This window comes from Bombus fervidus, chromosome 3 (genome assembly GCF_041682495.2).
Source record: "Bombus fervidus isolate BK054 chromosome 3, iyBomFerv1, whole genome shotgun sequence".
In the NCBI taxonomy this organism is placed as follows: domain Eukaryota; kingdom Metazoa; phylum Arthropoda; class Insecta; order Hymenoptera; family Apidae; genus Bombus; species Bombus fervidus.
This window is the reverse complement of record NC_091519.1, coordinates 11,703,979-11,716,954: the sequence shown is the minus strand read 5'-3', so window position 1 is coordinate 11,716,954 and position 12,976 is coordinate 11,703,979. Positions and strand designations below refer to the sequence as shown.

Genomic DNA, 12,976 nt, shown 5'->3' with positions numbered 1-12,976 from the left:
TTGCTATCTTCGTCAGTTTACTATATATTGCTATAATTAAGTATAGTGGATATGATGCTTTCTATTTATTAAATAAAATAATATAAATAATTAAAATAGTAAATAAATTAGAGCAATATTTTAACATAATCTTGTATTACAAACTAAAACAGACTTGAGCGAATGTATAAGATTTATTCCACAGGCCTCATTATTTAAGAAAAATGCGTTGTATTTAACGAGTGACTTATCTTGAGAAAATATTTAAAAAAACTGTGTTTTAAAAAGTTGTTAATCTAATTTATTAAAAAATAAACTTTTTTTCATATTTACGTAAATTTATTTCACTTTAACACCCTCCTCCATTTTTTTATAAAAGAGACCACTTCTGGGTCAATTATCTCTGGCCTTAAAAATTTTAACTCGGTCCTGCTGATCGGCCGTCTTCTTCTTATGCGCCTGCGCAAGGATGTCTATATGCGGACTTCGCGAATTTGATTTAATGGCTCCAAAATTGAACGAATGCGGATCTTTGTAATAACACAAAATTATGAGTAAAGTGTTAGTAACTTCATTTTCTTTCTGACGTTCTAAGTTAAATAAGTATCTTTGACACGAAGTGCTACTAGTAAAACTAATAATATAAAATTCCCTTGTAAAATATCGCTGTACAAAGGTAAATGTTCCGCAACTTAAGAAATATCTACCCTTACGCAAGCAAGTAGAGTCAATATTCGATATTCTTCTTAACAGCTTAAATGCCCAGATTTATTTGTAATATTGAGTTGCTCATGAAGGGATCTCGTAATTAACATAGTTTTCCAAAAGATAATTTTTACATTGTTTTTATATCAAACAATTAGTCTTTGATATATCATATCAAACTAAGTACTATGCTCTCTGCGGTGCATTCTAAATTTTGCTGATTAAGTGATGTTGTTTTATAACTAAATGGTTTTATTCCTCAAAATAATTTTCGTTTGCAATTTGTAATTTCATAGCCAATGGCGCGATGTCGTGTAAGATGTCAAGCCCATTTTTATCCCTTTCGACAATCGAATTGAATATTTCAGGTATATTCAGATATTTCAGGTCGGTACATATATATGTCATATATCATGTCATATTAAAATGGAACGTTCGATTCATTTCATTTTTTTTTTTAAATATAATAAACTGCAAATATATATATATATATATATATATATATATATATATATATATATATATATATATATACATGATACAATTTATAAAGTCTGTCATGTTCTTGCATCATTCTTATGATGATTCCTCTATTGAACACAATGTTTCGAACTGACACTCCTCTTCTTGGTCAGGGTAAAGTGCTTTCATTGTAGACAGTGGACATGGCACATTCATAGGACAACCTGGTAGATGTAATGGCCTTTCCTGATGCATGAAGAGAATACTGGGACCTCCAGAACAACTAAAATAAAAAAAACCATTATTATATTAGATTATTATAGTTAGATTACATATAAAATATATAAATAAATATACTTGTATAAAACGAATGCGATATTAGATGCGAAAGTATCGATAACCCCAGTTCTCCAAGCTCTGTTCTCCGCATATAACGAAAATAAATCATGCGTTAAATGTTGATCTTCCTTAGCGATTCCTAATAGAGCTAATAGTTTCAAAATGGTTCCTGAATGACTAAAATACACCGATACTACCAGTCCTTCATCTGCCCTATAAATTAAGAACAAGATTTTAATAACATAATATTCGATGTAAGTAAATTTTCTAAGAAAATGATGTATTCTTACATAAAAAAGTTAAAAACATCTCTCAAAGCTGGGCAAGCTTGCTCGTAAGACAATTTGTAACCATATCCATCGTTCCAATAATATTCCAAATCATCTGCAAATTCGAGTACCTAGAAAAATATCAATTAATTTACCAAATAATAATTTAACAAATAATTAGACTTTAAAATTTTACTTTGAACTCGTCTAGCGAAAATATTCTACACCATGGTGACTCGGCGTTTTTGTGCCATGCAGTTTCAAATCCACACATCACGTACATCAAATGTACAATTTCTAAAACGTAAATTTTATTTTGATACATTTTTTTTCTTAGTTTCGTGTTTCATAATTAGTTTCCATGTATTCCATGTATACTGCATACCGTGATCAACCTGATAACCAATACGTCTAGAAACGTCTTCTAACATTTTCTTATAAACATTGCTCTTCAAGAATTTTTCTTTTTCTATTTGCGAATCTGGATTTTTGTCCACTTCAGAACGCCAACGTTGACAACGTTTATAAAACTAGAAACTTAAAACAAAATGATCAAATAACAGAAGATATTATTATTGAATTATATAGTTGAAAATTACTCTTAACACAGGATCCTTGTGTTCTGCTTCTGGATACTGAACTCGATAACTACTGTGTCTTCCAAATAAACCAGTAGCAAAGTTCTTAGCACTTTCCTCTGTGCGTTGAGTGGCAGTGTACTTAAACTAAAAATTCATATTTTTATTTAATAAATGTAACAAGAATATGTATTAATATTATACATTGTATTTTTTTACTCTATAAGTTTGATTATCATAAATCTCTGGCATAAGAGTGGGAAATCTGGATTGATATCTTTCTCCAATATCGATCATTTCATCTTCTCCTTCTTCTGCTAATTTCATAATATCATCTTCGTTAAAAGTAATTTTCCACTCTTTAAATAAGTCTATATCTTCATCTGTAAATTCTGATTCATTCTCTTTATAGTTATCCAGGATAATCTTTTGTAACTTTGGCAGTTTTTCAATCATGGATGGTATATACTTTTTACCAGGATATCTTGTACCATGTCTTAAAATTAACCATATTTTTCTTGAAATACAACCTGTGATTAATAAAAATTCGTTTTTGGTATTGAATAGTAAGATAAATACTTTATTCTTTTATATATTGAATTATTGTATTGAATTAAATACTGGGTTGAAACCTGGGTATTCAAGAGGAGAATCATCATGGTTTGATATAAATCTATATGGTGTTTTAGTTCCTATTCTACATTTATAGTCTCTATTGTCCAAAAGGCAATTGTGTGCAAAGATAAATGCTACACTTATTGCATTAATAATTAAAAATACTTGAGCATTTAATAGTCGCATCTCTTTATTAGTTTCTGACTACCTGCAACATACAAAATTAGTATTTAATTTAAGACATTACTGAAACATTGTTTGGTATGAAACTATCAAAAATGATTTAACCTTTATATTGTACAATTTTCTAATATGCACATACACACATATGTACTTCAATAACTTTTAAATCAGTACATTCAATTAAAATTACAAAATTTGTATCACTTAATAAAATGTAATTCAATAAAACTAGCTAAGCTACAATTTTGAAAAATTTAGGTCTTGTTACAAAAACGTATATAACCAACTAAATTAATAATTCATGTAAAAATAAAAAATATAACATTCATCATGATCGAATTCCAAAAATATTATATAAATATATATAAATATATATATAAATATATATAATATATATAAATATAAATATATATATAAATATATATATAAATATTAAAAATTGAATAATTCAGTAATAAACTATATAACTATATAATATAATATAACCATATAACTATATAATATAATATAACTATAAATATAAACTATATAATTATAGCGAACAAACCCGTAACTTTCAGAACTACTGGAGATTACATACGGAGATTCTTATATATTTGATTTGTGTTTCTACAATAATTACTTACTATCCAACTAATATAACGTAGTTTTTATTTGAAAAGATAAAAAATAAAACAGAAGTATAATTGAAAATTATTTCATTTTCGTTTATGTCGAAATATTATAGAATCATGTTAGGGTTTATATCCTAACCTTATATTTTCGAATACCCAATATTACAACATTTATTAATAAATACTTAATATTGATTCATCATATCTCTCTTTCGCAATATTAGTTACATACAATTTTATCTCTAAAGGAAAATTGTAATTTGTATAATTCAATACTCAAATGAATTAAACTTCTTTGTGGAAGGTATGTTTGTAATATATTATTATGGTGTTTTAGGAATTGATAAGACTATTGTAAATGTTTATATGACATAATGAATGCTAATCATTTTGTTATTTAGATGGGGAAAAAGAGAAATATTCAACCACCACCTGTACCAGTACCTGGTCGTGTGAAGATAGAAATAAAAGATGAATTAGGTAATAGGGAATATTATTTATACCTAATTTTTGTAGTAATAATTAGTAGAATATTATAATTCACTGTGTGAAATAATTGATATTAAAATCTATTTTGCTTTAGGAGATAATGATGTACTTGTTGCAAGAGATCGTTTAAAAGGTGCTCTGAGAGAATTACTACAGCATAGTGATACAGGATCATCAGCAGATTCAAGTGAAGAAAGTTCAGCCCAAGATTATAAACATTCAATGAAAAAAATGTAATTTCTTTTAATATGCATAACTGTTTCTTTTTCTTATAATTCAATAATATATTTTTATTTACAGTGATATGTACAGATCAAAATCAATGGGTTTTCAACAACCACGTAAAGTTAGACGCCGTAGACAAGTACAAATGGATACTGCATTTCATCATACTTATGTAATGAAATTATTTGATAGAAGTGTTGATTTAGCTCAATTTCAAGAAGATACACCACTTTATCCCATATGTAGAGCATGGATGGCAAATCAACCAAGAAATCCTAATCTTGTACCAAAGTGAGTAAATAAAAGACAGTTGTAAAGCTATAATTTCCAATTATTATTCATCTATTTTGATTTCCATACATAATAATTTTATAATATTTGATTATTTCATAGATATTAACTTTAACATATTATAATTAACATTACTCATAAAATATCATAGAAGCAACCATTTAATTAGTTTATTACATATATTTTGAACTCTAAAAAATAATATTAAAGAAAGATGATTTTTATATTGTTTTTATATTCAGAGTACGCAGTCCAAGTCCAGAAATAGTGAATGAAGTGAATATAAGTAATAATATATTGGATAGTAATGGAGAAGTTCGTGATGTTTATTACTTGCCACCTCCACTACCTTGTGAAGAAGCTATACCTAGAAATCGTATACCTTCACCAATACCTAGAGAAAAAGAAGAATTGATTTTAGATTATGTGAGATATCTACTTTGATGAATCTTATGTTTATCGATCTAATACGATATCGTAATCATTACTTACAGCATAATATAAATACTTGTTATACATGATACATTATAGGATGGACAAACCCTAAAATCACGAGAAATGTTGTTGAGAGAACATAGAGTACATTGGAACGCTGTGCGCAAAAAATGGCATCAACAAGCACATAAGAATGAACTGCGTTTTACGCATGGTGCAAATATATTGAATACTATATTTAAGAGGTACATATTAAAAAATTTGGAATTACATGGGCAAACAAATGGAATTATATAATAATATCGTTCAAATTATATTTTATACTGTGAAAGTTAATTTTATTATAAAAACATTATTTCTATTTCAGGGCACAATCAGAATTTGAGTAACCCATTATCTGGTAGATTGATTACTATTACCCAGTGGTAATAAATATAATTTCAGTTTTAGTGTCATATAAATATCTTTTTTCGTACTTTTACTACACATTTTATTTTATACACATAATTATACCTGCTATATACTGTTTGTAAAAATATACCTTTTTATTACAATATAATTAATATACTGTAACTATATTTTGTTAAGAAAAATGAATTCATCTATGAAAGAAATGTTATGACAAGCAATAATTCATTTTTGGAATAAAAATTTTTACAGAATAATGATATGTAGTACAATTTGTTTGTTCCTCGATAAACTGTTGGTATACTGACAATAAGTTAAATAATAATTCTGTTTTTGTTTTTTATTTCATACATTTGATTTGTACTAAACTTTTCAACGAAATTACTCGTCTACAATGAATAAACTATAAAGAATAAATAATATACTTTCATTACAATGGTACTATTCTCAATTAATCGAAACGCTACTTACAATTGTATTATCACGGGTATAAAAAGGAACTTGGAATTGCCCGAACATTAAGAGGCAGTTTTTTAGTAGATTATTATATAGAATATTAATTAAAATATTAATCCGATACATATATCCCTAGATTTTGATGCTAAAAGTTTTTGAAGTTTCGAGTCTATAGAGACTAGGAGAAAGGACAAAACGAATAACCGTTGAAGGCTTGAGAATTACAAGCTTTTTATTCGAAATATTGACAGTCGTAACTTACAGTACGTACTTTCAACGAGATTTTATCCCTGTTTATTTGATGTTATTTGAATAAATGTTAATTGGATATCCGAGAATATTCCGATCTTTCTGTTAGAGCAATTGTAATTTTCAAGACTTCTGAGTATATATATACACTCGTATATACCATGTTCCTCCGTACTACTCAATCTTTTCACTCATATAAAATGTAGCTAAGAAATAAATAACATAATTTAAATCATTTACTTTCATAGTTAATGTTATATTATCTCCACCGTTTGACTTGTATTCATAACTATATATATACATACTATATATATATGTGTATATGTATATATAGTTATGTATACTGTAACTATATATATATTATAATAACAAATGTCTGTTGTAAACAACTGGATTACTTATTTAATGTGTTTTGTGAACTATAGGAAATGATTTCGCGCGTGACAGCCACATGATGCTTGCGCAGCTGGAAGATTTCACATAGTTGTGGAAGTATAATTTGATCAAATTTTTTAATAAGTATTGCACGTTCACTTGTCTGTAAGAGATAACTCAAGCACTTGTCGAAACGTTTCTTCTTCTAACAATCGACGTTGTTCTTCTTCCAATTGTTGTAGTTCCGAAAGTCTTAATGCCAGTCTTAATTGTTCCGCTGTGTCTTCGAGCGAGTCAGCATTTTCTATGTCACTTGTTTTATCCAAGTTATTCCGACCGCTCGCACACCCAGCAGTACTGTCTTGACACAGTGCCAGACTTGCCTGAATCGCTCTGCATTAAAAATGAAGTTCAAGATTTACAATTACTTATTAAACAAATTTCCTAAGAATATTATATTATTATATCTAATATTAATGATATTATTGTATTAAACAAAATTTATTATAATATTGTTAACATGTACAAAAGATAAAACACCAAGATTAATTGTATTTTTCTCTAACATTTGCTGCAATCGTTGTATTTTCTGCAAAAATATTTGTATATATATTTTTTGTTAATTTTTTTATTGTCAATTTAAATATTTATTATACATCTAATACTGATAGCAATCCATCACCCACCTTTCTGAATTTGAATTGTTGCATAAAAACACATGCAAAATAAAATGTTTAGAACTTTTACAATAAAAGCAAAATATCTGAAATGGCATATGCATTCCTATAGATGACGTATTTTCATACCTTTGTAATTGCCTTTCTTCTTCAGTTGTCATATTGGGCGTTGTGGGCCGTGATGGTTTCTGCGCTCGTAAGGCTTCCCATATATCAACCTTAATAAATTGAGTTACATTATTAGAATTTATTACAATATAAATCTTTTTGGAGATATAAAAAGCTTTAGACATCTGTACCTCATCGCGTTCACTACCAACTTCCAACAAACTTTGTTGTATAGCAAATTGTAAAAGATCGTCTTCTTCTTCCATAAATTGCGTCCGAACTTCAGCACCTGCTAAGTAGATAATTACATAATATAATCGTAGATAAAATGCATATTCGATATCTTCCTTTAATATCTAATTTACATAAATATTAAATTTACCTAATTTTACATATCCCACTGGTGCTTCAAAACAAATATCATCAACTAAACAAGTCATTCTGTTAGTTTCTTCTAAATGTCCTACATGAGGCACTTCTTGATCCATGCCAAAAATATTTCCAAACGTTATCCTTGCATTTAATATATGAAACAAAGGAATTTCTACAAAAAGGAGAATAATTTCATCATTTATCAAATAATACCAATTAACTTAAAAAAAAAAATAAATAAATTTGAAGCTTACCGATTTTAACAGGAAATCCAGCTGGTAATTGCATTTGGATAAAATCCCTTAATTTTGCAAAGTGTGAACTAGATATTGCCATTAGATCGACGATTGGCATAATTTGTTCTTGAAGACTTAGTGGATACTGTTCACTAAGCCATAAAGTTGCCTACAATTTCATATTTAATCATATTTAGTATATATACAGATATTAGCCTAGTATGTATAATGTTTTATTGTAATACCTTAAATTTCTGAATTTTTGTATTAACTTCTTTTGGTCTACCTATATCTCTTCCATTTAAATCAATATCTGGGTCAAAATATTCCTCAGCTGTTATATTAGAAGGATTTCCGACATTGTTATATTCTTCCTAAAACGAATAATAAATTAGTTTTATTATAATCACATAATGTATATACAAAGATGTTTAAAAAAAGAAAATTACACTAGTAGTTGCGCTATTACTGTTTTCCTGCTGTTGTTCCGCCATGCCAAGAAACGACTGAAGAGGTGTACGAGGAGCACGAGCTCGTGCCTTATCAGGATCAGATAAATGTTCTAATCGAGTTTTCGTTATTAATTCTACATTACATGCACTAAACACTTTACACTCATGTCCATTAACTATTTCACTTTTATCAGAGCGCCATCCCCATAAACCAGCTTTATTGCTAGTTGAACATAAATAATTGTTAATGAAAACACGTGAATGTAGTAACACTAATAAAATAGCAATAATAAAGGAAAATAATTACCGTTCAAAGCTAATTTTATCCGTATCTATGTAAGTAGTAACAATTGGATTCGTAAGCCGGGTTAAAACACCTTCTTCAGAGGGTTCCATTAATTGCATATCGTCAATATCTACGAGTTTAATATGTTCAACATATACTTTTCTTGTTTTGTGATCTACCTCCATCATTGTTGCTCCATCATCTGCATAAATAAATTCTTTTTTACTGAAAAGACATATTTTAAGCAAGATTTATCGAAATAAAATTCTCACATTGTTCTATTTAAGTTTGTAATTTTCTACAACTAATTACGTCAACACTAATTCATTTCAAATATTTCTTTTTTATTTAAGTATATTTAACTACTTAGAAAGATATAGAATATATTAGTAGTAATTACTTTTGTTACAATGTCTAGATTGCACTTACCATCTAGAATTTTAACTTATTATATCAACTTTTCAAAAGTAATAAAATTGCAAGAAAATGGTAATAAATAGAAACAGAAATAAATAAATATGTAGATAAGAAAACTTTTCTACTTCATAGAAGTGTTTTACAATATTCTCTATCATTCTGCACACCACATTAATTTTAAAAGTAATTCTGTCACCTGACTCTCGTCCCACCATACTGAACACATAACTCCGTTCACATCTAATTGCCACAGGTACATGTGATGCAGCTTGCATTTAATATATACAATTATAGAACAAATAAAAAACTCTACTATTAATATAAAAGAAAACATACAAAAAGAACCTGACGATTCAAATAAACTTAAGGAATATTAATGTGTTCATGCAAAGAACTACATTCAAATACTCACTTTGTCCTTTGAAGATGTAACTACGATTTCCACGTTGCCACTTTGTATGATCAAACCCTAATAAAGTCGTATCGATTCTTACATTGCTGCCCTGTTTGTATACCTTGTATGTGTCACTAGGACATATTCTAGAGGCAAGGGGAACTAATAATAAATAAATTATTAGTTTAATGTTTCTAATTGAAAACAATAAGAAAATTATGTAATTTATAATTACCCCAACTAGTAAACTCCCATTTCATTTCTACATAAAAGTCAGGAGCCTAAAAATATTATTCAATTTCAGTTTAACCAAATCAAGATTTCCATTAGCCATGAGAATGATTGACAAACACTTATAAGCTTCTTGAATGGTTGATGGAAAGCACATAATATCCATGTATATGTGTTTGTGAAGGTTTGTGACTGTTTCTGAATATGACAAAATTTATTATTTATGCACATATGAGAGAAAATATTCTTTCTTTTTCATAAGAATTCGTCTCATGGAAATAATTAATAAATTTTTACTACAAATGCTGAATAAGATCTTCAAATGCCCACAAACTTTTCAAGCATTCTGCATGGCTAATAAATACATGACTTAATAAGCTTACTTGTTTAAGTTTATGAAGTAATTCTGGAATACCAGCAACCCGATTACAATATCTTTGATAATCTCTATGTGCTAGCACCATTTGTATTAGCTCAGGATTTCCTGTACCAACTGCCTCCTGAACCACTGCAAAAATAATAAGATTAAAATTACTGATTAATTTTGGTAATTTAATAGATACAATTATATGTTTATTACCATTCCATCCTTGAGTGTTCTCTGTATTAACATTAGCTTCATGTTGCAACAATACTCCGACAGACTCCATATGACTTAAAGTCACAGCTAACATCAATGGTGTTCTTCCTCTGTTATCAAGCTTTTCAATATCATGCTATAAAAAATATCATATTATTACTTTATCAGTATATAAGACATTTCATAAGTATATTATTAAGCTATTTTAAATATATGATCTGAATCTTAAGAAATACATACATATGGATAAATATTAAACGACATTAAGTGCTATCAACATTAATAACTAGCGCAGTAGTTACAGTTATATTACATACAGTTTTATTAAGGTTTATCAAATCATTGGTATATTGAACACATAGCATCAGAAGTTACAAGTCATTGAACATTTAGGGTTTCTAACTCATACAAGGTTTCACTCACAGCAGCCTCTCTGTCAGTGTATCAAATGATCTTAAATCAATATCATAATATGTAATCAATTTCAATAATTTCAAAATTAATCATCCGACGCAATAAAATATAATTAGCAGAGAAATAAAATTTATATGCATGTATATATTGTATTTTATACTCTAAATAACACACATATGTGCAAAAAACAATTTTTTTATATCAAATTTTTAATATTAATATCATATTTATATATTTTTTTTACTTTTTGACAATTACGAAACATGTACCCTAAAATCTAACATGAAATAAAAACTGTCATCTGTCATGTATACATTTTATAGATGTTTTATAGAAAGAAGAAAACAATTGATGAATATAGTTGCTTCGCGTGTCATTATTGTCAGTATCTGTTCAATCACAGGTACGATTAAACACGATTAATGATCAAATGACAGTTCCCTTTTTTCTTTCTATTTTTTATCATTTTACCAACCAGCTTTGTAGATAATTCTTCTTCGAGTTCTACATAATTATTATTCCACACGAGCCAATGCAGCGGATAATTTTTTTGTATCGTGTCTATATTCACCATTTCTCTGAAGTTTTGTTAACGGTAACATACAACACCAACAATTATTATAAGTTCCACGACTTGAATGAACAACATAAAATTTCGTCTAACAAATACATGACACCGAAACGAATAAGCAACGACTAAATTTTGATCATTCATTGACCGAACAAAATAGCTAGATAAGAAACCTTGAATATCATATTGAATGCACCAAAGTCAACGAAAGAAATGTTGCAAGTGGCGCTTATACATATATGGCGCTATCGGACTTTTAACGTTCCCAAACCAATGCACTTCAACTCTACGCTATTACAGCCTTAATTCTTCTTCGCCTATGCTTCAAATGAATTCGATGTATCTTTTATTCATTGAAACATATATCGTTCTGTTTTTGTACACATATTACACATATCGTAATAAATAAAAAAAAAAAAAAAAAAAACAGAATGATTCTAAGATACAACTCCATTGCACGCATATATATTAGGTCGCCCGAAAAGTTTCTTTCGTTTTATAAGGAAATAATGGATGCACAACATTTTTCGTTTTATATTATTTTATCGAATTATGTATGATTCATTTTGTGTTATCAAAATAAAGATTACAATGTTCGACAGATTAGGTTTCATGTTTGTATAAAGATGCGTTGTTGTAAAAGACGTGTCTGTAAAAGAAAGACACTTTTCGGACAACCTAATAGATGATTTCAAATTCACGCCTGCCTTACGTATCGATATCGCTAGATACATAATCAAGTTCACACGATGTCATAGAGAACATTTATATGTACAATAAATAATAAATAAAGACTATAGAGAAGAAATATTATATAATTTGCAACTTTCGTCTTTTATAGGAAATAAAATATTTATATCTCCGTAGAGCCAAACTTATTTCCCTGCTTATTTAAAATTTAGAAATTAAATTTGTACTCTTGGTATTTCATTATTCTTAAATATATTTAAAAAATATTGATAGTTGATTAGTAGTTATAGTTATTTATAACATTTTATAATTATGTATTGATACTTACATATTGCAAATATATAGCAATAATCGTGATTTTATACAAAACTTCTTAGGTTTATTACGCATTTTTAAAATGTATTTTAGTTATAGTACGTTTGGTATAAAAAGTATTTTAACATGACATTGCAAGTGGAATCCAAAGATAGAAATGGGTCTTCTAAAAATAGTTTATAAGTTGACGAAATTTTATTAAAAAGAACGAAAGATAATTGTTAGAAATACTAATGTTTTAATATCACAACAAGCAATATTTTTAAAATTATAAAGAATTTCAAAGTCAAATAAAAAGATAATTTTAGTTACATGGGATCGACGACATATTGAATATTAAAACTGTCCTCTTGTAAAAATAAAAAATGTGACATATTGTGTCCTTCCTTTGTAGCCTTTAATTATAGTAGTATTATAATTTCGCTCTAATATAACAGCCAAAATTCTATCCATACTTATCCTATGTCGTCATTTATTTCAGTTCGGAAATTTAACTTGTAATCCATAGACTCTCTGGTGCCGCAAAGCCCGCGAAGTCCTCACACACACAAGTTATTATTT

General features: G+C 27.9%; 3 protein-coding genes across 11 annotated transcripts; 1 reads left to right on the top strand and 2 right to left on the bottom strand.

The window, feature by feature from the left end:
- Window positions 1-1,186: 1,186 nt before the first annotated feature.
- Window positions 1,187-4,009, bottom strand: LOC139998352 (multiple inositol polyphosphate phosphatase 1). Of its 5 annotated transcripts, none has more exons than XM_072022760.1 (9): window positions 3,884-4,009; window positions 2,965-3,155; window positions 2,552-2,862; window positions 2,354-2,479; window positions 2,140-2,284; window positions 1,951-2,051; window positions 1,776-1,885; window positions 1,504-1,698; window positions 1,187-1,429 (listed from the first exon to the last, which is right to left on the bottom strand). In XM_072022760.1, exons 2-9 carry the CDS (start codon window positions 3,131-3,133, stop codon window positions 1,261-1,263), a joined length of 1,326 nt encoding a protein of 441 aa, XP_071878861.1. In that variant the 5' UTR covers window positions 3,134-3,155; window positions 3,884-4,009; the 3' UTR covers window positions 1,187-1,260. The 5 variants fall into 5 exon arrangements, with proteins under 5 accessions (XP_071878861.1, XP_071878862.1, XP_071878863.1 ...); XM_072022761.1 differs by lacking the exon at window positions 3,884-4,009 and adding an exon at window positions 3,757-3,877; XM_072022762.1 differs by lacking the exon at window positions 3,884-4,009 and adding an exon at window positions 3,270-3,465.
- Window positions 3,907-7,221, top strand: Mip40 (Myb-interacting protein 40). Of its 2 annotated transcripts, XM_072022766.1 has the most exons (8): window positions 3,907-4,048; window positions 4,146-4,224; window positions 4,328-4,466; window positions 4,534-4,749; window positions 4,992-5,175; window positions 5,281-5,429; window positions 5,552-5,609; window positions 6,723-7,221. In XM_072022766.1, the coding sequence occupies exons 2-7, from the start codon at window positions 4,146-4,148 to the stop codon at window positions 5,571-5,573; spliced, it is 789 nt and encodes a 262-aa protein (XP_071878867.1). In that variant the 5' UTR covers window positions 3,907-4,048; the 3' UTR covers window positions 5,574-5,609; window positions 6,723-7,221. The 2 variants fall into 2 exon arrangements, with proteins under 2 accessions (XP_071878867.1, XP_071878866.1); XM_072022765.1 differs by lacking the exon at window positions 6,723-7,221 and having other exon boundaries at window positions 5,552-5,849.
- LOC139998351 (ankyrin repeat domain-containing protein 13D) lies at window positions 6,263-11,615 on the bottom strand. Of its 4 annotated transcripts, none has more exons than XM_072022756.1 (14): window positions 11,315-11,615; window positions 10,426-10,561; window positions 10,229-10,353; window positions 9,850-9,895; window positions 9,633-9,776; window positions 9,417-9,488; window positions 8,825-9,005; window positions 8,515-8,740; window positions 8,311-8,439; window positions 8,084-8,234; window positions 7,840-8,001; window positions 7,649-7,746; window positions 7,479-7,567; window positions 6,263-7,065 (listed from the first exon to the last, which is right to left on the bottom strand). In XM_072022756.1, exons 1-14 carry the CDS (start codon window positions 11,411-11,413, stop codon window positions 6,828-6,830), a joined length of 1,896 nt encoding a protein of 631 aa, XP_071878857.1. In that variant the 5' UTR covers window positions 11,414-11,615; the 3' UTR covers window positions 6,263-6,827. The 4 variants fall into 4 exon arrangements, with proteins under 4 accessions (XP_071878857.1, XP_071878856.1, XP_071878860.1 ...); XM_072022755.1 differs by having other exon boundaries at window positions 7,649-7,749; window positions 11,315-11,614; XM_072022759.1 differs by lacking the exon at window positions 9,417-9,488 and having other exon boundaries at window positions 11,315-11,613.
- Between the last annotated feature and the right edge of the window lie 1,361 nt (window positions 11,616-12,976).